The sequence below is a fragment of the Meriones unguiculatus genome, chromosome 12 (assembly GCF_030254825.1).
Source record: "Meriones unguiculatus strain TT.TT164.6M chromosome 12, Bangor_MerUng_6.1, whole genome shotgun sequence".
NCBI classification, from domain to species: Eukaryota; Metazoa; Chordata; class Mammalia; order Rodentia; family Muridae; genus Meriones; species Meriones unguiculatus.
In genome coordinates this window covers 12,553,204-12,580,316 of record NC_083360.1, presented here as the reverse complement: position 1 = coordinate 12,580,316, position 27,113 = coordinate 12,553,204, and the positions used below count along the sequence as shown (strand labels likewise).

General features: G+C 46.7%; 1 protein-coding gene across 1 annotated transcript in view; it reads right to left on the bottom strand.

Annotated features, from left to right (window-relative positions):
• The window catches only part of Lgi2 (leucine rich repeat LGI family member 2), a 30,951-nt gene extending 5,285 nt beyond the window's left edge, over positions 1-25,666 (bottom strand). The window contains exons 1-7 of the mRNA XM_021657750.2: positions 25,186-25,666; positions 23,303-23,374; positions 21,399-21,470; positions 19,452-19,523; positions 15,168-15,239; positions 14,363-14,532; positions 7,443-7,607 (exon numbers count right to left, since the gene is read on the bottom strand). Coding sequence (XP_021513425.2) covers positions 7,443-7,607; positions 14,363-14,532; positions 15,168-15,239; positions 19,452-19,523; positions 21,399-21,470; positions 23,303-23,374; positions 25,186-25,568 — 1,006 coding nt within the window. The 5' untranslated portion in view covers positions 25,569-25,666. The remainder of the gene's footprint in view (positions 1-7,442; positions 7,608-14,362; positions 14,533-15,167; positions 15,240-19,451; positions 19,524-21,398; positions 21,471-23,302; positions 23,375-25,185) is intronic.
• Positions 25,667-27,113: the final 1,447 nt, after the last annotated feature.

Sequence of the window (27,113 nt, the reverse complement as noted above, 5' to 3'; positions counted from 1 at the left end):
CCAGACCCTGGGCTAGGTGGTACTGGCCCAAAGGTGCAGGTGGTGGTATTGTGGAGATAGAACAGGGGTTTCTTGCAAACTTAAACCTAGATGATAATTCTACTTATTGATACAAAACCAAAAGAACACAAAGCAAAGGCCTGGGTGAGATATCTAGATACTGAGAGAACAAATGTTCTTGTATTCCCCAAAATCGTACATGGAAATGTGATCTTTTTAGGCTTGAAACAAATATTAGGGCTGAAAGAGTGAGGTTGGTGTCTTAGATAGGGTTTCTATTACTGTGGTGAAGAAACCATGACCAAAAGCAACTTGTGGAGGACAAGGTTTTGTTCCATCTCACAGTTCCACCTCACAGTCTATCACTGAGGGAAATCATGCCAGAAACAGACCTGGAACCTGAAGGCAGGAACTGGAACAGAAATCACAGAGGAGGAAAGCTGATTGGCTTGATCCTTTGGGTTTGCTCAACCTGATTTTTCATACCATCCAGGACCACCTACCCAGGGGCGACACCACCCACAGTGAGCTGGGGCCTCCCATTTCAATCATCAGTCAAGAAAATGCTGGACAGATGCACAGACTTGCCTCAGGACAATCTTAGGGATGCATTTTTCTCAATTAAGATTCCCTCTGCCCAGATATGTTTAGGTTTGTGTCAAGTTGACAAAACCCAACCCAGACAGTCACTGGGAACCCTGGGGAAGATAAAAGAGAAGGTTTGCAGATGGTATCTGAGACAGCCAAGCAGACCACGTAAGAGGAGAGCCAGGGCTCTAGGAAAACCAACAAAGCCGGCGTTGGGCGGATCCCACAGATCCCTCTCTAGAGAGAGGACTGGCTGGTTTTATGTCAACTTGGCACAAGCTAGAGCCATCAGAAAGGACAGAGCATCAATTAAGAAAATATCTCTGTAAGATCATGCTGTGGACAAGCCTGTTGGGCATCTTTTAAAATTAATGATGATGGGGCAGAGCCCAGGCCATTATGGGTAGTGCCATCCCTGGGCTGGTGGTCCTGGGTTCTATAAGAAGCAAGCCAGTAAGCAGCCCTCCCCCCTAGCCTCTGTACCAGCTCCTGCTCCCTGCCCTGCTTGAGTTCCTGTCCTGACTTCCTTTGATGATGAACTGTGATGTGGGAAGAATAAGGTAAATAAACCCTTTTCTCCCCAAGTTTCTCTGGCCATGGTGTTTCATTATAGCAAGAGAAACACTAACTAAGAGCCTCACTAAGGGAGCATGCACCATTGCCCTTTCTCCTAGTAAACCTGCCAACTGTATTCTTGCACCACAGACATTTAATAACAACAGACTGAATTGTGGATAAAAATTATTCCAAAAAAAAATCCTCAGCTATTCTGGAAAAGGGAGCACCCCAAGGGTGAATAACTGGAGAAGTGGTAGGTCAAGGATTGGATGTAGAGGTGGCTGGTTGGCGTTGCTGCTTGGTTGGGTCTGTCCTCCATTCTAGAAGGTGTACTTTACTTTCATTTACCCTCCTGTTCAAAATAAACAGACTGCTTGTTCTAGCAGTGCCCCACGGGGAGATCTGCAGGAGCCCAGGAATGAAGATTTATGCGACGACGGCTGGGGCAGGAGGAAATTCAGGAGCAGGGGTTTCTCCATCTCTAACAACCTTGAGGGAATGGTGCCAGGAAGCAGGGGTTCAGAGAGGTAACTAGGTCACTAGGTAATTCTCTTGGTTAGAATTACCCTTACAAAAGAAACCTCAGGGATCTTCCTCTGCCCTTTCTGCCCTTTTGTCCTAAGGAAGCTGGGGTGGGGTAGGGATGGGGAAGGGTGCAATTGGACCAAAGGACTATGGAAATAGCTCTGGGTATAAGTCAAATCCCCAGGTGCTAGAGTCCTGGTGCTCCTATGGCAAGGTGGGGGCTGGAGACAGAAGGAACGTCCAGCTAGCTAGCTTGGTGCAGACAAACAACAAAAGAGAAATCTATCTCAAACAAGGTGGAAGGTGAGGACTGACACCCAAAGTTGTCTTCTGACCCCCACACATGCAATGCAGCACACACGTGCCTGCACTCACACACATAAGCACTCAGGTACTACACACATGCACACACACATGTACAGCCACGACACCAGATATTAAATCTGCTGATATCTTGATCTTGGATGGCTCAGACTCCAGAACTTGAGAAAGAAATTTCTGTTGCTTATAAGCACTAACTGTCCCAAGACAGTCATATTGAAAGCATCCTTACACACAGCAGCTGAAAGGTAGATGCCACCTACGCTTTCACAGACAGATGAAGGGATAAACCAGCTGTGGTCCATGAACACCAGAAGTAGTATTCAGCCTCCAAAAGGAAGGAAAGCCCAATGCATGGTGCAACATGGGTTGGCCTCGAGGACATCAGGCTAAGTGAAGCCAGGCCATGAAAGGACAAAGCTGTCAGTCCACCTGCAGGAGGAGTCACAGGCATAAAGACTGGACGTAAAGAGCTGGGGAGAGGGAGGAGCTATTGTCTAGCAGCTACACTGTGAATGTGACATGAAGACTGATTGCACACAATACAAGTGTACCTGATACCACAGCACAGTACACAAGAAGCCGTAGGGACTTTCAAGTTTTGCACTTGTGTCCCACGGTGGGGTCATCAGGGCCTCTGAACCTCAAAGAGTGTGCAAGACTGTTCAGAGAAGAACTCTCAGTGCATGGTGTGGGCACACAGGAGAGTCAGTGAAGGATAAGTGAAGTCACTGCCTTGACAATTGAAAGACATCCCCCCCCCCAAAGCCTGGCCACAGTTCAGAAATGCCTGTGGAATTTACAGTGGCCTGAGTCCCTGTTCAGGCTTCACAAGGGTCCCTAACCCCTCAGCTCTTGGCCACCACTGGCATTCTCTCTGTGCTGGACTCCTATCCCCTACTGAGGAAGGCCACCTATCAAGAGAGAAGAGCAGTCAAAGATGACTGTCCCTCCCTCAAGATCATTACAAGTTTTGTCTTTCTTTTAATTTTCTTGGAAATTTGACCAAAGTGAAATCTGTCTGTAAATTACAAGGCTAATGACCCAATTTCTGCCCTGAAGATTAGCTTTGGGGCTAATCAGTGGCTTTCAAATAGGTACTTATTGCTCTCTGTCATTGTGCTGAACTTCCTGGAACCTGATCCCTTGCCCTTGTTTAAAACAAACTCTTCCGCATTGTTTTTCTGAGTGCAAAAGTGTTGTTCACCAAAGCAAAATCTGAAAAGAGCAACAGGTAAATCGTAGAATGTGGGTTCTTGTACTAAGCACTTTACCTATCTGCTCACTCTTTCCAATCACCACTGCAGACAGGCACAGTCTTACCATGACGCTCATTTTTACAGTGAGACACAGAAGGGTTAAACATTCCATTTAAACTCACACAGCCAGTATGTGATAGTGCCTGGGTTTTAAATCTAGATCATATCTACTCCATCACCAAAGTACCAAAAACACACGCACACAAATTAAAATCTGCTTATGCTGCAATCAAAAGAAATCTTAATATTTTGATATATTTCTTTCATCCTTAATCCATGTATCAATATCTATACATATAGCTGTTTCAAATATGCTTCTTTAAAAACATTGGAGCGCATACTATATACATGCTTTTAAAACCTTTATATGTATGCACATGTGTATCTGTGTGTGCCCATGTGTACATGTATATCAGAGACCAGGAGAAGCCTAGGCATCATTTCTCATGAAAGCCCTAGGTATCCACTTCAGTGCTGACATCATAAGCACGAGGCATCACATCTCCATTTTCCCTCCTTTCATTTTTGTTCTTGTTTTTTGAGACAGCTCTGGCTGTCCTGAAACTTGTTCCGTAGACCAGGCTGGCCTCGAACTCACAGAGACCCACCTGCCTCTGCTTCCCAAGTGTTGGGCCATCTTGGTTTTGTTGTTGTTGTTTGTTTGTTTGTTTTTAATGTGGGTTCTGAGGCTCAGGTTCTCATCCTTGCCAGTAACACTCTGCTGACTGAGCTATCTTCCAGCCTTAGAAACTACTGTTTTCACTGAGCCTCTATGCTGTCAGCCATCTACTGGATTTTTATAATCACTATATATCAGCGCTAGAGAGACGGCTCAGAGTTTAAGAGCATTTGGTGTTTTTCCAGAGGACCCGGGTTTGGTTCCAAGCACCCATATTGCAGTCAACTGTAACTCCAGTTCCAGGAATCCTAGGCCATCTTCTGGGCCCTATGGTCATCAGGAATGCAAGTGGTACACATACGTACAAGGAGACAAAACGTTCATAAAAATAAAGTTTGACAAAACTAAAAAAGAAAAAAAAACAACATTATACAGTATTATATTGCATGAATGCACCAAATACTATTTAACTAGTCTTATACTGTTGGACAAAGCAGTTCTTTCTAGCTTTTCATTATTGAAAAATGGCATGTTTCCTTTCACATGTCGTTAAATAAACATGTTTTGAAACCATCTGGCAGTGTTCTCAACTACAGGAATCTGCTAGGACAAATGTTGGGCATCTTTTTTTAAGGCTTTGGGGCATGAACTGCCAAAATAGTCAGCAATTTCTAATTCAAGCTTTCTATCCTCCTGGTTAGCTACAGAGGTCTCTATGTCTGGGGGTTGGGGGGGGGGTGTTGCTTAGACCTCTGTCTGTCCCAGAGAAGGACCTCAATCCCACTGTTCAGGTGACTAGCCTATGAATGCTATCAGCATCAACAGAGTCTGTCTGTCTGTCTTGTTTGTCTGTCTATTTGTCTGACTGTCTTTCTGTTAGTGTAAAAAGAAAGATTACAGGTCAGGACATGCAGAGCAATATAAAAAAATACAATAAAAATAATAATAATAAAAGGGAAAAAGCTGAAGAGCAACAAAGAGGAGAACAAGACTTGGTTCTTGGTTCAAGAACAATGGTCTTGATGTGAACAAGACCATTGGGTTTCTTACTGGAGACAGAGGATCACCCTACCAGGGCCCCAGGAGAGAGAGTGGGTGCCTCTCTGATTCCCCAGAGACCCCATCTAATAAGCACATAATGAGAACACACTGACAGCTCCTACTGACTTTGGAGTTACCTATGACAAAGCAAGATGATGAATGAGGAAGGCTCAGCCAAGGAGGAGAACCATCCATACTCCCTCGCTCCCTTTTGCTCAAGGCCAGTGGCTCCACATGTGTGTTTGTTTGACCTCCCAGGCCAGAAGGCTTTCTTTAATAACCAAGCTAAACTCCAGCTACCAAGGACGGACATACATCGCTCAGACATTGCCTGAATAATTCACTGTCAGGCAATCTCTGCCAGTTCCAGGGTCTTAGAAATCTTAACTGAAGTCAGAAAGGTGGGGTCTCTTGTGGGAGAAGGAAAGCTGGCTCCATTTCATCCCCAGTAGGTCAGGCTGCCATTGTCTTCAGGCTCTGCCAATTACACATGATACCCACAACATCTTTACCAGACTGCCAACTCGAATACTACACTAACCCTATTTCATAGATGAAGGAAGCTTATGAACGTTAATGAACTAGCCCAAATACTATGTCCCCAATAGCTAGAATGCAGCTGGCTCAGGGAAGGTGCCCAATGAATAAATGCATGAAGAATGATTTACTGTCACCACCAATGCTGGAGTTAAAGAAAAAAGCCAAGAGAACAGAATCTCTGGGCGAGAGGGCTGGGTCAATCACCTTGGCTAAGGACCACCTCTTGAGAGGCAGGCTCACCTCAAGCCATTCTAAAGAGTTAGATGGGCTCATTAGTCCTTTAATGAGATTTTTCCTTCCCAGAATCCTCACCCTTAGCGCAGAAGCTTACAGACCCAGTCCACAGCCGAGTAGGCTCATAAGTCTGCCTGATTTTCAGAATTATAGGTGTCTATAATTCAGACATCTTTTCTTCTTTCTATCTCTTTTCTAAGCCTGCTTTCCTTAACACTTTGGGCTTTCTCCTTTCTCTTTTTCCTGCTCTCTCTCTAAAGCTTCCCTCCCCACCATGTGCTCTCTGTTCACCTGTCTCCAACTCTGCACCAGATGAAATGGCACGGCTTTTCTCTTCTCCTTCACTTACCCCCTTCCAGGCAGCTGCTGAGATTTACCGCTGTGTTCCTTGTGCTTTCCCTTTTAATACTAATAAAATTGCCCTTGTGCTCACAGTTGAGGTCATTCTTGAGACCCTTTACTAATGAGACTGAGACTCCTAAAAGGGACCCGTTTCCCCTGTATTGCCAGCTGCAGTGAGTGGCAAGGGCAGCTAGACAGCAGTACTGCTCCTTTCTGTCTTCATCAACCTGGGATGGGGACACACATAGGGAAAGGTTCTGTCCCTTAATGAGTAGAGTAGGTCACTTGTAAAGTTGTGCTCACTGCTCTGGCACACAGGCAGAAGCCAGCCCACACATCATCCGCCAAGCCCTGAGCCCCAAACCATGGCACAAACTCCCCCAGGATCTTTGGTTCTTCTTACATCCTCTCCCTCCCCGAACATGGACCAGGTTCAGGGTCCTCCACGCAGACCTATATTGAGTCTGCGCTTCCTGGTCCTGCTCCCTGGACAGTATGCTCCACACTAGAAGGTCAGGAGGTAGCAGCAACTAGCTCATCTGAGTCGGCATCTCCTGAGCATCAGGATTCACGATTAGACTCATTAGTGACCCATTCCCCAGGGGTGAAATGCCACTGTTTCTGCTGAACTTCTCTCCTGTATTTGCTGTGTAGCCACTTGTGCCTGAGAAACTCCTAGGATCTTCCCAGCCCAGAATTTCTACCATGATGGACTCCAGAGAAAACAGTTCAATGCCTCCTGGAGCCCGGGCAGGAAATCTCTGGAAGGACCACTGGTCAGGCTTCCAGAGCGCTGTCTGTACCACCAGTATCAGTTACACTAAAAAAGCTGAGAAGAATGGAAGATTGTCTTGATCCTAATTTTATCCATTTACTTAAAGAGCAAGCAGATAGTTCATTTTCAGTACCTTTAAAAACTCTGGGAATTCACATCGGCACCAAAAGAAGCGAAAGGCCTAAATTTATGATCTATTCCCACTGCTATGCTTTAACTAAGTGTGTGCATCAAGACCCAGCAAAGGAGCATGGGAGCAAGCAACAGGAGAACGTGTGTGTGTGTGTGTGTGTGTGTGTGTGTACGTTAGTAATCAGCTTAACAAAAACAAAGCCATGACTTAACTCTATGGCAAACAGGCTGCCTTAACTATACAGTCATGGGATTCCCATGGGACATGTTACCACTAAAGGAAGAAGCTTTTCACCTTTCTCATGAAGTCCCCACCTCCTCTTTTCCAAAGGGATTACCACCAGTGAGAGATTACCACCTCTGTTATCAGTTCTGTTATCACCGATCGATCTCGGAAATCTTCTAGGGACCATTCCTGTGGGCTGGGATGTGGTCCCCGCCTCCCCACAAGCTCAGGCGTCAGTCCTCCCCTTGATTCTGACAGGAGACGGTTCTCCCCACGGCGCACCTGTGATGTTGTCGTAACTCCGGAAATTCATTTCTATGTGGTCCCATTCCAGCACCATGCAGTTCTCCATGCTGGGCTGAGCGATGGCCACGTACACATCGTTCTTGGAGTTGAACGTGTCTACCGACACTGACTGGTACGGCAGAGTCTGATGAACGACGAAATCTGAGGGTGGGTGTTGAAAGACAAGTATTAGTTCATAAAATCCCAGTGAGAATTCCACCGCCACTCTCCCTGCTTTGCGTCATCCGTGCAGGGACCTGGGCACGAACAGGCAACTAACTCCGCACTGCCCGGGGGAACGTTTTGCTCTGCGGATTCTGAAAAATGGGACTGTCAGGTCAGGGCAGTTTTCGATACTGCTTCCTGGAGACCCTGTCACAAGTCGCCAACAAGAATCTCAGCTGTCTGGTGGAATCTGGGAGACCTGGTTTTCAGAAAGCCAGGGCAGAAAGGAGGTTGCCGAAAACTCAGGAAGCTGGCACGCAAATTATTCCGCGACAGGGGAGGTGACACGTGAGTAAGTTCTGAGAATGCTACCAATGCTACCCTTCCCGCTCTCTCAGAGCAGCCCCTGCGGGAAAGAAGCTGGCTGAAGAGGCTTGATGATAGCCTTCTCAAACTCAGCCAACGCAGGGATCCCGTTGCACCCAGTTCCGTACACCCCCTATTGGGAAACAGCACCCCTGCAGGCCACAGTGAGTACTATACTCCAAACAGAGCATGCATTAAGTACATACTTTCTGCAGGGGTCTCAGAGGTTTACGAAGCACCCCTGGGAAATTGGACGAAACTTAAATGAGCTCTCTGGACACTGGCCTTGGTGTCCTGTGCCTAGGGTCTGGGCATCGTGACAGAGCAGCAAACAGGCAAGGAACACTGCAGGAACACGTGGTGTTAGCATAGTGACATGGGCCCTCCTCTTCTGTCTCCTGGGGACTGAGTGTTCCTCCCACACTGAGCCCATAAGTGACAACCAACTCTTTGTGGAAGTTCGGTATGGCACAGAATTGCCAAGGGACAGAGGGGGCATGCCCACAGAGCTAGCATAGCCTGTACGTGGCAGAATTAGAAATCTATATAGAAAAAGAAATTCTTTAAAACACACACAGAGAAAAAGGGGAAGGAAGGAGGGGGGGAAAGAAAGGAGGAAGGAAAAGAGGAAGGGAATGAGGGAGGAAGGGAAAGAGAGAGCACACTCGGGATGTGTGGAGCATGCCTCTAACTCCATTCCTCAGGAGACAGAGACAGGTAGATTTCTATGAGTCCAAGGTCAGCCTGGTCTATATAGCAAGCTCTAGCCCAGCTAGGGCTACACACTGAAACCCTGTCTCAAAAACGAACAAACAAAAACTCACAACAAAGGGTTACAAAACAGACTAAGCAGTTCTTCTGGCCAGAAATGCTCCAACACGTACAGCCCCTTGGTTACACATCCAGGAGGAGACTGTTCTATCCTTATTCAAATTCATGTCACCAGCAAGGCCATCTCTGACTAGCCCCCACAACACTAGCTGGACTCATCTCTGGTTGATGATGTTTAAGTTTTAATCACACAACCTCAAACAATAATATGAGTCTAATTTGTAGTCACACGTGAGCCATGCAGCAAGGGAGCCCATTCAATGGAAGAGGCAGGCAAGGCAACAGCAGCTGGGTAAGCACTGAGGTGGCAAATACGAGGCAGGGGTGAGAAGGGTTTAGTAACGGCAGGTAGCATGAAAAAGTCAGGAGGCAAACGGCCTGAAGCTACTTTCTGCTATTATTAAGACCTGCCCTTAAGACCCAGGACTGGTCACTTCCAGGTCTCAGAATGTTTGTCATAAGATGAGAGAAGGAGGCTCCCCCTCTCAACTACATGGTGGGTGGGGATCAGATCATGGAGGGTGGAGACGCCTATGTCAGAGCTCAGCACGCTGAGTATAAACAGATTCACACACAGGCTAATCCACAGGCTGCGTCTACATCCTGACCATCTTTGTGGGGTGGGGGTGTCTATTTTAATAACATGCTTGCTGAGCTGATTCTTGATGTTGCTACTGGGTGATCTTGGGGAAATGACATGACCTCTCTTTGCCTTCCTATGCGTGTACGTACATCTGTAAACATATGAGTACTGCTTAGTCTAACAGAAAAGGAAGGTCATAGTCCTCACTTTAAGAGGTGCCCCTCCCTTATCTGCGGTACACAATAAGTACTTAATATACTTTTTTTTAAACTTAATTGATGGACATAGCCCTAACCCGGTCTGTTGTGGCACCTGTGGGAGAAAGACAATAAGGCTGAGTAGAGAAAGCAGGACCTGTGAGAACAGGGAGATGGGAGGGAAGTTTTGTCACTAGAAACTAAGAAGATGCCTCTGTAGCCCAACAGGTAGAAGGTGAACAAGAGGGATCAATGTTTCTAGTGGAGAGAATGACATCCCGCCCCCTTCATCCCAGCAGAGAGCAAAGAGTCCAGGGGAGGCCAGCCCTAAAGGACAGGCAGAATCATGTGATTCTGGTCTATATATCGATCACCTTCCATGTGATTGAAGGTGGGAGATGGAGCCTCGGGAGCCTCCAGGGTAATATCAGAGGAGCCTACATTTCCACAGGTGGTAGCATGAGGCACAGCACTTAGCCAGGCCAATCAGCAAGGGTTCTACTTATGCAAGATGGCAGTAGCAAGCCACCTGCCGAAGACTCGGGGAAGATGCCCAGGAGCTTCTAGCCTGTCCCTGACATCCCCACCCCCACCAAGAAATAACTGCCAAGCCAGCACAGAAGGCAACTAGCATGTGATCAAGGCTGCTTATGTTCAAGGCCAGTGAACAGGAAGAAAGAAGGCAGCTCCTGCAGGCTCCCTTTCTTGGGCTCTAAAACATCAAAGAATGCAGCTCTTTTCATTTCATCAGAGACAGTGATAAACTCCTCTCCATTAAGCTGCTTTCCTTTCATCATAAAGGCCACAGGTTCTAAATGCTCCCCGATGTCTTCAGCTCACATACCTACTGGTATGCGCTTCTCTCCCAACTGTGTTTTCAAATCTCAGAAACGTTAAGTCCCTACATTAGAATGTGTGCACTTTAAAGTAGAACAAAAGGTTTCCACCTTTACTGAGGAATCCTGAAATATAAAGGATCAACCAGATGGACTGGAGAGATGGCTCCGTGCTTAAGAGGACTTGCGGCTTTTTGCAGAGGACCCTAGTTCGATTCCCAGCACTCATGTCAGGGGGCTCATAACTGCCTGTAACTCCAGCTGCAAGGGATACCACACCCTCTTCTGGCCTCCATAGGCACAAATGTATGAACAAACCCATACGCATATACACAACTTAAAAATAAAATGAAATTTTTCTGTTAAAAAGAAGTTCTACCAGAATACAGAACATGTTACACAAATCAAGATTCCCTGGCCCTGCTTTAATTTACTTTTCCAAATTTAATTCATCATTTCATAATATTTTCTATATGCTGACTATCTGGCATGACACAGATTGTTAATCACGTAAATGACTAATCCTTCATAGAAGACACAGCCTCACTCCCACCATCAAAGGAGAAGGAAGAAAGGGTGAAGGGCAGGGACTGAGACACAGGCATCTCTACATTGTGGAGAGAGGCAGACAAATTTAAATGCCTTTTCCTACCCACATTTGAACTCGACTTTCACAAAAGCCAAAGGCACAACCATTGTAGGGAGACCTCAAAGGGCGCACATACAGAAGTGACATCAATTTACTAGCGTTAAAATATTAATGGTACATTCTGCCACGAGAGCCACTGCCTCCACTCACACCAGATCCAGTTCATGAAGTCAGTGGGTCTCTTACAATTTCGGCCTTTCTCCCACTGGATGCTCGCATTTTTACACAGCTATTTATAGAGCTTGCGGAAAATAAATTATACATGATCCTGAGCCTGTGGGGAGAGATGTGCACGTTAGTGCATTATTTCTCTTTGCATTTTCATCAGCCCCGAAACAGGGATGGCAACAGGACAATTAGGATGCAAAACTCACTCCCTCTAAGGAATTTAGCGAATTATCCACCTAACATGGGATCATCAGTGGGTAACAGGAATCTCTGCCTGGTTTAAAAATAGACTTGAAGGCGAGGGTGGGGATAGACTTGTGATTAATCTGAATTGCTGAGGCAGCCGGGCGGCGGCTGCATGCTCATTACTCCCCTCGGCGGAGAAAGGCACGGCAACAATGCCTTCCTCTCTTGGGCCAAACAGGGAGGCATCTGAGCTAAGAGCTGGGTTCCTCCAAAGTAAGGAAGCCATAAGGTGACCCTGAGCGCGCTCTCTCTCTCTCTCTCTCAGTGAAGTCTCCATCCTCACAAACACACACCCTTCTGAGGAAAGCACCAGAGGCCAGGGCTTGATGTGAGCAGAAGACAAGAGCATCACACCCTCACAATTTATTGATCACACACTGCCCCTAGGTGTCAGGGACAGTATCTGAGGACAGGTCATCTTGTTGTGTCATTCCCCATCCCCGTAGGAAAGTCTCAGAGCAGAGCTAATGTGTCCACCAGCCTTAAGGAACAGGGACAGAACAGTCAGCTACGTCTTACCTGAAAGCCTCGTGTGGACTTTGCAAAGGAGTAGGAAGCTTGTTAGCAAAGACAAATAAACTCAAGAGAGATGGCCCAAGTGTGAGAGGGCCCACATTGCTCCCATGGATTCTGGGACCCAGGACCCTGGCTGCTCCAATTCCAAGGCGTCTCCTTTCCAATGACAATTCTCAGTCCCAGAACAGAATTAGAACCATCCACAAAGCCCCGAGGTCAAAAATCCCGTTTTCTGGTGAAAATGATGCTCTGTTCCCAGAGTTTCCTATAAGCCTGGGTCATCTTTTCAGAGACGGATGCTGCGACCAGGTGCAAATGGAATGACAGGAGATATCAGCCTCGCTGTGGAGTTTAGAGCCCTCCGGAAAAGAATTGAAGAAAAGGCCAAGAGGAGCCTCAGAAAGCTATAGTACAGCACTTAATGCTAAGTGGTCTTGAATGACACCTCTCTGTACAAATGTCATTGACCGTGACCTCTGATTTTTTGCGCTGGCCTGATAGCACAATAAATAACCTCTTAGTTGCCTGGCTGAGTGAAGGGCACCTGCCAATTACACAGCTGAATACGCCGCAGCTTTGGCGAAAGACAAGGCTACTTCCCAGAAACTTCCAGTTTCCCGTGAAAGAGCAAAACGTGTGAGTTTCTCTAGCTGCAAACAGACACACATGCGCGTGCACACAAATTCAAACACCTGGAATTCAGTTCTGCATGGTATGTTTTGGCTTATTGGTTTAGAAGGGAGCAGTAGATTTTAGACTAAATACGATACTTTGTTCTTGGGGATTCTTTTTATGACTTTCGCAGTTCCTTAACTGTTTTCTGAGTTCTCATTCCCACTGTTCCTCTTGACATGCCTTCAGGCTTTGTAGATAGCAACTCCTAGCCTCACCATTTATTTCCACAAACATCTAGAAAGCTGGCTGCATACTGCGCATTGATCCTCTCTCCTTGAAAATCCGGCTTCAGAAGCAGTGGAAACCTGCTTGAACCTTTCAAACAGAGGTAGCCCCCTGCCCTCTACCTGCAGGGACTTGGAGGTAGTCGGCATTTTAATTTTATTCTATAACCTCAAAAACATGGAAACGGAAACCCTGAGGTGGGCTCTGAAAACAACAAAGCCAAACCGCCTTTGCCGGTTTCCCTCAGTGTGATTGTTTCTCTTCGGCAAGCACTTGTCAAGTTATAAATTCTACTCTGCCACCGGCTATAATTTCCCTAGTTATCTCTTCCTACTTGAGATGGAAAATAATTTGTAGATAAAAAAAATATATATGGCTTTAAACTTACAATAAGTATCATCTTACTGGAGTAAAAAATAAAAATAAAAGCCAGTGACAACAAAAATACCCAGGCCTTTCTGCATTGGCTTCCCATGAAAAGTGAGCCAGTTGGAAGAGGGTCTCATGCCAAGTTCTTAAGGTCTTGAAAGACAGACAGACCGGCCAACAGGTGAGCTGGGAGCTAACTCAGTCAGGAAAGTATTTTCTGCATATGAGGACTTAAGTTTTCTTCCCCAGAACTTACATTAAAACAAAACAAAACAAAACAAAGCAAAAACTGGACTTGGTAAAGTACACATCAAAGCTCAGTGCTGGGGAAGCAGAGACAGGCAGAGCCCCAGTGTCTCACCAGCTGTGCAGCCCAGCTGAATCAGCAGGCTCCAGACCAATGAGAGATGCTGCCTCACAAAGCAAGCTTGAGGAATGACACCCATGTTTGACCTCTGGCATCTACATACCCATGCGTGCACACACGAACATTTGCATGCACACATGTGTGCACACACAATTAGAGGGAAGAATTTGAATTTTGCAAAGAATCAAAATTAAAACAGGCTTGGTGAAAAAAAAAAAAAAACCACAATGCCTAGCCCTTGGGAGGCTGAAGCAGAACAATTGCCTTGAATTCAAGGCCAGCCTGTTCAACATAGCAGGAATCAGGCCAGCCTGAGCTACATAGCAACACCCTTTCTCAAAAGGAGAACAATGCTAAAGAAAAAATTAAAATTAGAGCCAGTACAGCTAACAAAACCCTTCCCAACTGTTTAGATATTTTCGTATGCACACTGACTCATTTCTTAAATATTTTACATGGTGTGTGTGTGTGTGTGTGTGTGTGTGTGTGTGTGTGTGTGTGTTTTCTCAGCATTGAACTACTCAGGTCACCCAATATGGTGGCAAGCACCTTTACTCAATAAACCACCTTGTCATGGATTTCTTTTAAAATCCTTACATTTTCTTGAAAATGATTTTGATAGAAAATATGTATATTCGCTTTGCCTCATTTGCAGCTGACAGGTCACAGGGAAAAGAAAGGATTATTCTACATGGCCACCTCTGAGGTTGGAGACACTGCCCACCTGTTGTGGTACACTCATAGTCAAAGCTGGCCACATCGTTGAGCTTCTTCTCTTGGTATTCTGGTGGACCGATGCAGAGCACATCAGACACAGTGGAATTGGTCATCTTCAGCCATAGGTACAGCCATTTGGCTTTGCAGTCACATTCAAATTTATTACCTCTTAGGTCTCTAAAATACAAAACACAAATACACACACAGGGAAACAGACAGTGACTGCTGTATTTTGGTATTAATGTAAAACAATGGAATTATCCATCTAAAACAATCCAAATACGGTACTTAAAAAAAATAGTTGTAATCCATACGTCTATTTTCTTGTACTTATCATTGTCTTTACCGAATATTTTTTGATGCAGCGATTTTAACTGAACGGCATACAGAGTTCTCAAAGATGATCCTTTTAAAATTGTCTCAGTGCAATGGTGGAAGTGGGAAGGGATGAGAGGAAAACATCCTAGTATAGGTTTCCCATTAATGAATGTAATAGGAAGACAGTATCAGAAACATAACCGGAATAGTCACGGTCTTGTTAAACTGCATCCGGTAAGATGTGCTACTGTCATGATGCTTCTAGTGAAATTTGAGAAGGCACAGCGGATGAATAGACTACACAGGGACCACTCAGCCAGCAATCTTAATTTACTTTGGACACAGCATATAGTGTAATGGCTGAATTTAACAGAAGACAATATACATGCTATTTCTCAGCATGTACTACTTTGTGGTCAAGAGGCTAGGGATTTGGAAAATGTATTTGACTACAGCCGGTGACAGTATACACAAACTTAAATTGCATTACTTACAGTTCAATCAGAGAATCTAGATCACTGAAGACATCCCTTGGAAGTGCTTTAATGTGGTTGTTGGCCAAAGAACTAGAAAAAGAAAGTCACATTTTAATGTGGTTACTCCCTTCCTGCCAGTCATTCTGAAGTCTCTTTAAGCACATCTAATGATTCAAGGAGAGTTCTGAGCCTCCTCACCAAAGCACGGCTCAATCCATGGCTTTGATCACCAACACTGAGAGAGAGATACAAGTTCCATTACACAAAGACAACTGGATTTGAATGTAAGCTTTTTTGTTTTGAAAATATGCACTTTATTAAGTTCTTTATGCATAGCTATTAAACTATAGATGGCTTCTATGGTTCTTGGGATAAAAGCCAAGGTCCTAGGCCAGGTCTAGTAGAGCAATGTCCTTACTTCTAGCCCTTGGAAGGCAGAGGCAGGTGGATCTCTGTGAGCTTGAGGCCAGCCTGGTATACACAGTGAATTTCAGGCCAGCCAGTCCTAGACAGGGAGACCCTGCCTTCAAAAAAAGGGAAAAACAAAACCAGGAAAACATGACAAGGTTCCATTCTATGTGTGTAGGACTCTCCACAGTCCAGAAACACCCCCTCCCCAATTAGCTGAGACTGCACCACTACTCTCATTCATCCACACGTGAATCTCTGTCATGGATCCTTGAACTGCATTGGAGGGTGTTCATTTGCAAACAGACAAAAATTATCTGTTTGCTTCTTGACTGCATACCTTCCCAACACAAAAGCAACACACAGATTGAGATTGCTGTCTATCTGTGGTTTTACCCCATCCCTAGAAAAGGGCAGACACGCAGAAAGTTGTGAAATTTTTGTTAATTAAGAAGGTGGATATGCTCTTTTGAAAACCGAATGAAGCAACAGTGTACAACTAACAACAGGAGATGCACAATCTTTTCCCAAGAAATTCTCTCATTGTCCATCAAAGTACATTTGATCATCTGTGTTTCTGAAGTGGACTCAGTGATCACTCTCTTACATGAAGACACTCTGCTCTGGCACATTCGGATGACGTAATAAACTCTTAGTAAAGTGGCATGATTAGAAATGAATGTTGTGATATTGTCATCAATTCCATCTTCTCATAACTAAGGCTGGTAAGAAGTCATTTCCCTGCTTCTTCTTAGTGTTGAAGAGGTGCCTGAGATGCTAGGCCACACCCACCTCCAGCTAAGGTAGACAGTTATGAAAAGCATCAACTCCTCTTGATCTGGGATTCTGCAGTGCCCTGTTGCCAACCAGCTGAAAATGGATACCCACAGTGCAGTGCTCTTGTGGGAAGATGCTGGGTAGAAAGGATGTACAAGTCTGTGATTTCCCCCGGATGCTGAGGTCAACTGGTCAGTAAATGCATGCTTCTTCTAGACTTTTCTTCTACTCGTAAGTACAAATCACTACATGTATAAATGATAAGTGGATAGGTAGTTTATAAAACATGTATGGAGTTAGTCATACCTAGTCATAGCAGAGCCATGCCTATCCTAGAATGATGGTTAAATTAATGAGTGGTTATTTTTACAGTCAGTTGTAGTAGAAAGTTTAAGCCCATTTTGACTCCAAACCATCTTCCTTCAGATACTGACTGAGAATGAGGAGAAGAACCCTTTCTAATTATTCCTCTTCCCACTCAGGTAACCATAAATGGATTAGAATACCATTTTGTGTGATGTTTTGCTTTGCCTTTCTTAATGAGGCACTTACACATTTTTTGATGTGTTGGGAAATGAGCTGATTATATAATCACATTGAACATTCACTGGGGGGAACTTTTGGAAATTTTAAGAAGGGAGGTGTTTGTTTTGATTTAGGAAGCAAAGAGCAAAAAATCTTTAGCTAAATATCAGTTAATTGTTCAGCATAAAAAAAATATGGCTATCTGGAAGCTGTTGCATTGAAATGGTAATAATGTAATAATATATAGAATGGCCAAAGCAAAAGAGAAAAAGGAAAGAAGAAGAAAGAAAGAATAATTAGCAAGCTTGTAACTTAGGTTTCAGGAGCCAGCCCAATTTTCATGAGCTATCTACCCTACCCATGCTAAGTGCTTAGCATCTTCCTTTCAATTTCATTTTGTCTACAAACTCCTTAGCACTTACTTCATTTCTCAAACTATTTAATAGCTTTCTGTCCCCTGGGTTCTATAAGACTGCTGGAAAACAAATGTCCTAGATTTTAGTTACAGATTGGCACTGCTTCCTCTGCTTTGGAACCCAACTCATGTTTTAATATGAATGTGGGTCTTTAAGTGTTGGGAGTTCACAAAAGGCCAACATCAAACACTTCATTTAAATGAGAAGATTCTGGGTAGTGTCTTCCCGAAGGAAGCAAGTGAATTCTGGAGCTGAGATTTCCTCTGTGTGAGAAATTTAAAGGGGAGATGGGGACAGTTCCATATAGAAACAACGTGTGAGTTCTGCCTGCAGCCTGTGCCCAAGAACAACGGCCCTCCTTTCCAACTTTTGAGACCCACACTTATCCGCCTCAGCTATTCTTCCCCAGACAACTATCTAGCCTTTTGCAGTCTGTCTAGATACTCAAATCACCAACTTAGCAATCCAGAGAGAAAACCTAGACTTTTTAATGACTAGAAGGATGGGATGATACGGTCGTTGATGAGAATATCATGATGATGTCGAGGATGAGGAGGATGGTGATGCCGGTCATACCCTTAGCATTGGCATTTACCACGGAGAATAGGACTTCAGTCTTTACAGCCAAAACATCATAAATTTATTATGTATGTCAGCTAGCCAGTCAGTATAATCATGCTTATCTTGAGAATGAGGGAACTAAAGGTCAGAAAAGCCAAGTAATATCAATAAGTGATGACTGGAGTTTTGAACCCAGACCTGAAGTCTCAGTCCATGGGAACTTAGGACTACAGCATACAGGTTGACTCTGAACTTCCACAGAAAGCAAGGAAACCCCAGAACAATGATGTCGACAGGACGCACATTCGCCGCAGTTACTTCCCATCTCCTTGCTCTCCAGCTCAGGCAGGGCTTCTTCTTGGTGGCCCCAGCACCCAGGCTCACTGTGTCCACTAGCAGATGCCTTCACCAGGATATTACAGCTTAGTGAGAAGACTCTTTTTTAAATGACCACACCCCAATACTATGGTCAGGGCTCCACTCAAAGGGACCACCACCCCTGCCCAGCACCTAGATTCAGTACCCTCCAAGGTCCCCATTCTCTTTTTTATTATAAACAAGGTGACTACGTTTATAATAAAGTACCCATCATCTTCCTCAGACAGAAACTATATATTATGCAAATGAAGCCCGGGTCTTGGCTGATAAATGACATCTACCATGACAATGACTAGTTTTGCATTTTCACAAACACAGCTATTATTTTTTCCAATCTTGTTAGCTTTTATAAGTGTGTACACTTGCTTCATTCTGATATACCAATCAATTCAGATCAATTCCTTTTTTCCCCTTTGGTCTCTGGCAGGCCATTAAGGAATTGGAGAGCTTAGCTGAAACTACAGGTTAATCTAACATAAAAGAAAAAGCAACTTTCATCATAATGGGAGGACACTCAATGTCTCTATGCCACTTTATCCTCTAGGTGACGTCTTTCACAGAGTCTTTTAAGTCTTACTCCTACTTTTGAAAAATGGGAACTCAAGGATTACCATAAAACATGGAGAAGACCTTTGGGCACCAGCCTGGCACCTGCCACCAAGTGGGTATAAAAGCCATTCTTCTATCCCACTTCCTCCGTGAACACAAGGCTCTCACAGCACTGAGGGTTTCCCATTTCACATGGAGCCATGTGGTCCCCATGGTGACATAGGATGATGGAGACCAGTATGCAGTTGGTCACCACAATGAGTGTTGTCTGACAGCGTAGTAACCTCTTGGGCAATCTGAGAATGAGTTTCTTCTGAGAGCTGTTGTGAATATGGAAATAGCAAGGGAAAACAATTATCTTTCTCTGTATGTGTGAGTATGAGTGTGTGTGTTATGTTCCTGTACATTTGTGCACATGTGACCTCAGGAGCCATCTACCTTATTTGGGGGGACAAAGTTTCTCTCTGGGACCTAGGGATCACTGCTTAGGCAAGGCTGGCTGGCCAGAAAGCCCCAGGGATCCTCCCATCTCTGCTTCCCCAACAGAGGATTACAAGTGTGCACCACCATGCCTGTCTCTTACATGGGTTTGGGGGATCAAACCAAGGACCTTGTGTTTGTATGCTTGTCAGCACTTTACAGACTGAGCCATTTCCCCTGCCCACACAGCAGATCTCACAGGACTTACAGGTGAGTCAGGTCCCGGAGGCCCCGAAAGGCATTTCTTGAAATGGTTTCTATTTTGTTCCCTTCAATGAACCTAAGGAGAGAAGCAATATAATATAACTGAATTCCCTCTCCTTAACATCTCTAACAGATGATACAGTATGCTTCGGCAATAAAGTCAGAGAGCACTCGTGAAGTATAGAAACTCCCAAGTTAGCAGCAAGCTTTGCTAAACCCCATGAGGGAGCGGGGTACGTGAGCAAGAATGCCTGTTCTCTGATCCTTCCAGACCAGCATGGATGTCTCCAAACTCAGAGCTGGCAGCCTGGGCAATAACATCTTGGGCTTGAGGAAGGATGAAGGATGTGCTGCACAGAGGCCAGAAATCCTCCCAACGCTGGAATTCTCTGTAACACTGGAGAGCTGCCAGGCATTTCCCTGCTTCTTCCACGGCCCTGTGCCTAGCTATCTATACTTTTGTTGATACCACAATCCCTAGAGGTGAGCCCATTGTTTTACAGATATCTCCATATTTTCATTTTTGCTGAGGAAGAGTTCCATTAAGCCTTGCTTCCAGCAACCGTGAGCTCATCCTGTCCTATCTGGGCAAATGGGAACAAGGGAGGGCTGCTCTCAAAGCTGGACAAGGCTAGGAAGCAGGAAGGACAGTACAGGGAGCAAGGCTGACTTTCTTTGGGCTGAAATGGTACTGGGCTCCCTTGTAGCAATGACACTGGCCAAGCTACAAACTCTCAAGATATGACAGGGATACAGTGTAACTGTTCTCCAGGGCCAAGGAGTTAAGTCAAATGCTGGTGGGTCTTTGACGAGATGGTCCAAGGGAAAGGCTTTGCCACGTCTGTAACACAATTGATGAGTTAGTTCTCCCATGGAGAATTCTCTGATGCCTGTTTTTAAAAACTCTGGTGTCTGTTTAGTACTAGACTATAGCATACCCTGATAAGCTAGCTTCCTACCTCATGCCCTAGGCAGTGAGCAAACTCCCTACCAGAGAAAATCCCAGGGACCCCACTGCTATTATGGGGCTTTTAGCAGACCCTGGTGGCTTCAACCCTGCAGCTGTGACACTCTTTCCACATGAAATACATGCCAAAATACCAGATTATGAGAGGGTTCTCCGGAGAAAGAATTCCTGGGGAGACATCCTTCCCTGAGACCTCACACCAGCAGAGAGCTTGCTCTACCTGGTATGTGTCTAGAATCCCAACATCTACCTGCTCGCCTCAGATAAGACAGCAGGAACAAGGCTTTGCAAATCCTCTGAATGCTAAGCAAGGAAATGCCGACTGATAGCAGGATTAACGTTATTACAGACTTAGCGAATACAGGGACAACTTCAGGGGGAAGAGAGAGACTTGAACGCGAGAAAGGCTGAAGTAAGAACGACAGCCAAGTCCTGCTAAAGGGGGCCGTGGTGCATCTGAAGAGGGGAAAATAACTCTCTCTCCTGCTTTTTTGTTGTTAGGGTTTCGGTTGGGTTGGGTTTTTCATTCTTAGAAAAAGGAAAATCTAATTAGACCTTTAGCAGAACTCACAGGAGCTAGAGCAAATGGGATATGGGACAGCTGGATAAAAACCAGGCAATTTACCCCCCAAATAGGGAAACTTTGTTTAAAAATAAGTAGCCCTCAGAACCATCCAGCTCTATTTTTGGCCCATCAGCAAATCCATGCCTAGTTATGGGGGTAAAAATATCCAACACAATTTCCAGTCGTGCTTACTACATGACAAATTAAATGTCAGCAGAGAATGAATGAGTGAGTGCCTCCCGTCCTGGGCTCTGTCTCCAGCCTCCTCCTGCCCCAGCATGCTGGAAAGTAAGTCAACCCACAGGTCGGTGCTAGCGTGAGAACGGGCTTTCTGCACCCCATCCCCTCTACAGGACACAGCTCGGAAAGCCCACCGGAGGGAACAAACTTTCAGCAGACACACACACCACAACACTTACAGGTATTCGAGATGAAAAAGGCCAGCAAAGGCATCATCCCGGATCACCGTGAATGAGTTAGAGTTCAGCAATCTGAAAACAAGACAGGCTTTAGCAGAAAGGTTACGTCACGTGGTGAGGCCATGTATTTTTCTTTTGCTAGGTGCTGATCCAGAGGCAAATGAGGGCTCTTCTTAGCCTAAGGACAAACCCGTAGGTCTCCAACTGTCCTCCTCACTGTGAGGTATCAGTGAGGAAGGGATCCTGGTTGGCTGAACTTTCTGCTATCTCCAATATAACTTCACTCTCTCCTGGAGGATCTTAGGAAATATGAACTAATGGTCATTATTCAAAAACAGCTTTCTGCTAGGCACAACAGGATAGCCAATGAATACTTCATGACGCCCAAGAAACTCTGGAATTACAGATCTTCAAGGATCTAACCCAACTGAATTCTAGAGATACTTGAGCCCAAAGAAGATAAGAGAATTAAAGTCACACAGTGTGGGGACAAAAAAGCAAAATCTTTCCACCACACTGTACATTCTCATGAGAAATAATCATTTTTAAAAGGTTAAGAAATCTCTAGAAGATTATCAGTATGCAGCTTCAATTTGAGTAACCAGGTAAATCCTTTTGGTAAATATTTATAGAAAATGCCTGTTTTCTTTACTAAATAATATCTAAGCTATATTTCCATCCTAAAAGAGTTAAGAATCAAAGTTATTATTCATTCATTCATTCATTCACTGTATAAGTGTATGAAATATCTGTGGGCACAAGTGTGCCACAACACAGACGTGCTGTCAGAGGATCATTTGCAGGAGTCGGTTCATTCCTTCTACCATACAGGATCCAGGGGTCAAACTTAGGTCATTAGGCACAGCAGCAAGCACCGTTGCCTACTGGGTCATCTTGCTGACATACAAACTGAGATTTCAGGTGGCAAGTTTAATGTTACAGGAAGCACGTGTCACGTTAAAAACCAATGGCAACTTAATGTGGCTAGGTAGTGATTGGTATGCCTGTATTTTTTCTACAGTGCATTGCTCGCTGTGGCATAGTCTTACTGAGCCTAAGAACGATGGTAAGAGTCTGCCCTATCTACTCAAGACCCCCTGCTCATTTCCATTTCGTTTATGCTGTGCTAAGGATGGAAGCCAGGGCTTCCTGTAGAGTAGGCAAGCGCTCCACTGAGCTGCCTACTCCTCACACACACACCCCCGCCTAGTGAATTGCTTTCAAAAAGTTACTTTGGGACATTCATTTTCATTATCAAGCATCAAACGATTTGGGTTTCAGGGCCCTATGTGGCACTCACCGTGTTTGACTTGGACATGATTCACTACGAGGAGCTGGGGCAAACACAGCTTTGGGTTTGGGGTTTGAATCCTGCCTCTGTGAATCAAGGCAAAGTACCTTTCCTGAGCACCAGTTTCTTCATGTCAGATGGGCAAGCAAAAGCACCTTTTCTGAAGAGATGCCAGGCCAGTGAGATAAACGCGCGCACAGCTGCAATGCCTACTGTGCTACCTGCGTGCACGCGAGACACACTGGAAATGCTCCTGTCTGAAAGTGGCACCACGATTTTTAAAGATGAGTTTCCCGTGCGGTGAGATGCTTGGGGCAACTCTGCATTGAGGTGAGACTCTGGTTCTGATCAATGCCAGCACCTCCTAACTGCCAGGTCTGTGAGCGGGATCTACCACGAAGTCCCAACGGAGAAGCTGGCATAAAGTCAGGGAAGGAAGTAGAGCAGGAGGGCAGTGGTTTAACGTGGTCATCACAGGACAAGCTAAAGTAGGAGCCAGCCGGGTGACTCAGGGACCGGCGTGTTACAGGGAGACCCACACCAGCAAGGCAGAGAGCTCCCTTCAAGAAACACTTGTCAGGGACCCCATGTTGCAGAGATGCCCCATACTCACAGCAGCTGCAGGGAAGGCAGATGGGAAAACATGCGGTCCTTGATTTCCAAAAATGTCCCGTTCACTAGGCTCCTACGGGCAAGAGAGGGACAGGGTGAGGCCCGGCTTTCTTTCAGGAGGTGCCAAGCCGAGCGGGCAGGTGGCCCCATCCTCCACCGGCACTTGCCCCTCTCTGGGGAGAAGCCTTGTGTGTTTGGCCAGCATCTTCTTAGGGAGCAAGAGGAGAGAGGCTAGTTGCTGTCCAGTGCACTCGATCCATAGAAAAACTAGTCTGCCTAACAGAATCCCACACCATGGGTCTGGCTCCTTGCACAGACATTAGCTCAGTCAGCTTAAATCAATCCCCTAGCTTCCTCCACTTAACTACAGGAGGCCCGGCTGAAGATGGATAATTGCTTCACCCAAGATTCTGTTTGTGCAGACACAAAGCTAATGTGGATCCACAAAACTCTGGGTAGGATTAAGCGTTCCCCTTGGAGGCACATGTCTCTGAAAGACACGCAGAGCGCTTCTGATTAAATGCACTGTGAAAGCCTTGGGGGAAACTTAGGAGACACCTGAACTTGCCCTGGAAGTAAGAGGCAAGGCCATCTGCCAGATAAACAGTCAGCTCCGGGAAGAAGCTTGCTTGTTTCTGCCTCAGGGTCACCTACTCTTTTGGGACACAGCAGGACTTCTATACATTACCGGAGTTAACATGTAGAACAGTTCAGCTTTGATCACATCCCAAGGGTTTAACAAGAGAAATTCTAGAATCTTCCATGTGATCTAATTTACCAATAGTAATATTCAAACAGGCCCGCTGTTCCCCACAGCCAAACTCTTGCAACTTTTTACAGATGTAAAAAGGACACAGACCTTCTCCATCCCTGAACCCTGATGCTGTTTTCGCCTTGGAGAAGAGGCACAAGAATGATGACACACAGGAGAAAGCACAAGCAATGTGATCCCCAGGACTCCATCGACCTAAGGATTCCCTCCTCTACAACCCCAGAACCTCAGCCTGGAACAACAGGACTATCCTAGAAGGAGATATCCCAGCAATAAAGATAATGCCCTAAGGCCCCTTCCACAGCAACATTTCACCCGTGTGACTGTGTGAGACCTAGTTGAAAGTGCTTAGCAATCGGACAGAGAACCCTTTCTCTTTAGTTCCGTCAGGGCTGGCAGTACATCCCACCATGGAGAAAGGTGACAATCAAGGCAAGAAGTCGAGGTGGTTTCCTACCCTAGGGCTTCAGCTGGACACCTAAACTGTAAGGCACTGGAAGCCCTCTGGGGCCTCCCGCTTGGAGCCCACATGGAGCAGCCCCTCCATTTTCACAAGCCTTTGCCCAGGCTAGGCTCTTCCTAGCCTGCAGTGTGGAGAGGTCGGGAGGGGGCCAAACACCTCACAGCACCTCTGAGGGAGGCTGCGGTGAGGCCTCACCCATCCCTAGGTAGCCCGTTCAATCAAGGGACATTTAGCTCTTCTCCAGTCACACACCCACCCACCCGACAACACAACAGAACCACTCAAAACTTTAAAGCACCCCGAGGATCCCCCCGGGGAGCAGGCTACAGTCTCGGGTGCAGAGGCCCTACCCCAGGTGGGTCCTGGGTCTGCAGTCGTACCTCCCCCAGGTAGGTCTGATGCAGGTGGCCGCGGGCCACAGTGAGAAACTGTCACGCGAACCTGTCTGGATTCCTGTACTCCGGGGTTCGGGGTCCCCCCCCACCCTCCCCGCTGCACAGACTCCACCCACGTTCCGCGCCCCCAACCCAAACGCAAAGAAAGGGACCGAGGAGCAGGGTCAGGTGGCGCTGCCCCAGCACCAGCCGCAACTCCCCGGTGGCGGCCGGCGCAGGGCGGGGCGGGGCGGACACGGAGGGGTCCCACTCACAGGGAGCTGATGTCGCCAGGCACGATCCTGGGCACCCAGGAGGAGCCCACGCAGATGATGGACTCCTTGGTACAGCTGCAAGTGGCGGGGCAGCGCGCCAACCGCCTCACCTGCGCGCTGGGCGGGATGAGGCACGCGGCGCTCAGCAGCAGCAGTCCCAAAGCCCCGCCGCTTCTCCGCAGCGCCATGCCGGGTGCCCGGCTCCCCGGGTCCCCGTCCGGGCCCGGACCCCCGCCGCCGCCGCCGCCGCCGCCGCCCCGCGCCGCGCGCTCGGACCCGGAGCCGCTGCAGACGCGGGTGCCGCTCGCCGATCGGCCGCCAGCGCTGCTGGCGAGGACGCGGGCGCCGCGGGTGTGGGAGGCCGAGCCGCAGCCGAGCAGCATGCTGGCCGCCACCCCCACTCGGCGCCCCCCCACTCGCGCCCGGGCTGCTGGGCGGCCGCCGCACCCGCCTCACCCGCGCTGGCCTGACATCAGCACCCGCGCTCGCCGCGGGCCCGGACCAATGAATAATGCACCCGGGGGCCCGCCCTGCCCCTGCGGGGGAGGGGAAGAGAAAAGTTGGATGACCTTGGGGGAGGGGCAGGCCGTGGCTCAGACCTCTCTGGGATCCCCCTGAGTGAAGCAGGGAGCAGGGACCCGCAATCCTTCTACGGGCTGCAAAGAATTTCGGAGACACTGGACTTCTTTCTGCGAGGTCAAAATGTGAGCGTCCTTCCAGCAAAAAAATAAAAATTAAAAACAAAAGTAGGAGCCCCCACACCCTGAGAAAAGAAGGGGTTAGAAGCAATGGCTTGACTTGGGAGATGGGTCGCTGCCCTGAGCTCTCCAAAGAGGCCAGACTTCTGAGCAGACTGCATTGATTCTGAGGACCTAAGGTGAATGTGGCAAAGGGGCCCGGCTGGCCGACCCTGTGGGGTCTGCACCTGAGCTCACTGAAGCCAGCCACTTTCTATTGCCCAGAGGCAGTAGAATCGTAAGACTGCCACAGCTGGTACCTCTTCCCATGCTGGGCCCTGAAAAAAAAAATCTGGGAAAAGTTTCCCCTGGCTCAACACAGTGGCCTACACGGCCCCACCACCCCTATTAAATGATGGAGGCACAGATTGCAGAGAGAAACAGAGTTTGCTTCACCGAACACTTGCCCTTTCGTCGACTGACCCTTAGCAGATCCTAGCCACCCTCCAGAATCCACCGGTGAGAAAACTGAAGCCCAGGAGGCTTCCGTAGGTCGGTAACTGTCAGGTCTGGTGTTAACAGTCAATACCAGAGAAGAAAGACTAGGGCCTGAGATGGAGATTTGTAACTTGCCCCAGAGAGCCCCTTTTCTACTTCTGGAATTTGTCTCAAGGAGCTTGAAGGTAGTGCGCAGCTGGGGAAACGGAGGAAAATGCCAAAGCAGAACAAAACATTGGAAGTCCCCTACCCCAGCCCTGCAACTGCTCAGAGCTGTGACCTGTCCGTCAGGCAAACCATTCTCATGTTAGCGTGCACCTGAAACAAGCACAGCATTGCAGAAGAGGACACTCGTCAACACTGTCACTTATTCTTGAACCATTTTAGCACCATTCACGTGGGAAATCCCGGGCTGTCCACTATGGGACAGTCCATATGGGCAGAAAACTTCAATCTAGCTGTGCAGATAGCCCAAAGGAGGACCTTTTCAGGGTTACATGGATGCAATAGACTGGCCAAAGGATTCAGGGATAGAAAGTGGGCTGCTAGTAGGGCACTTTGTGGAAAAGAGTAAGACACTGTCTTGGTTACTTTTCCTGTTGCTATGGTAAAATACCCTAGCATAAACAGCTTCAGGGAGAAAGCATTTATTTAAGCTCACATTACCAGGGTTGTTCATCGTTTCAAGGAAATCCTTTGCGGTAGTGGCCTCAAAGTATCTGACCAAGTTATATCTGAAGTTAAGAAATGGAG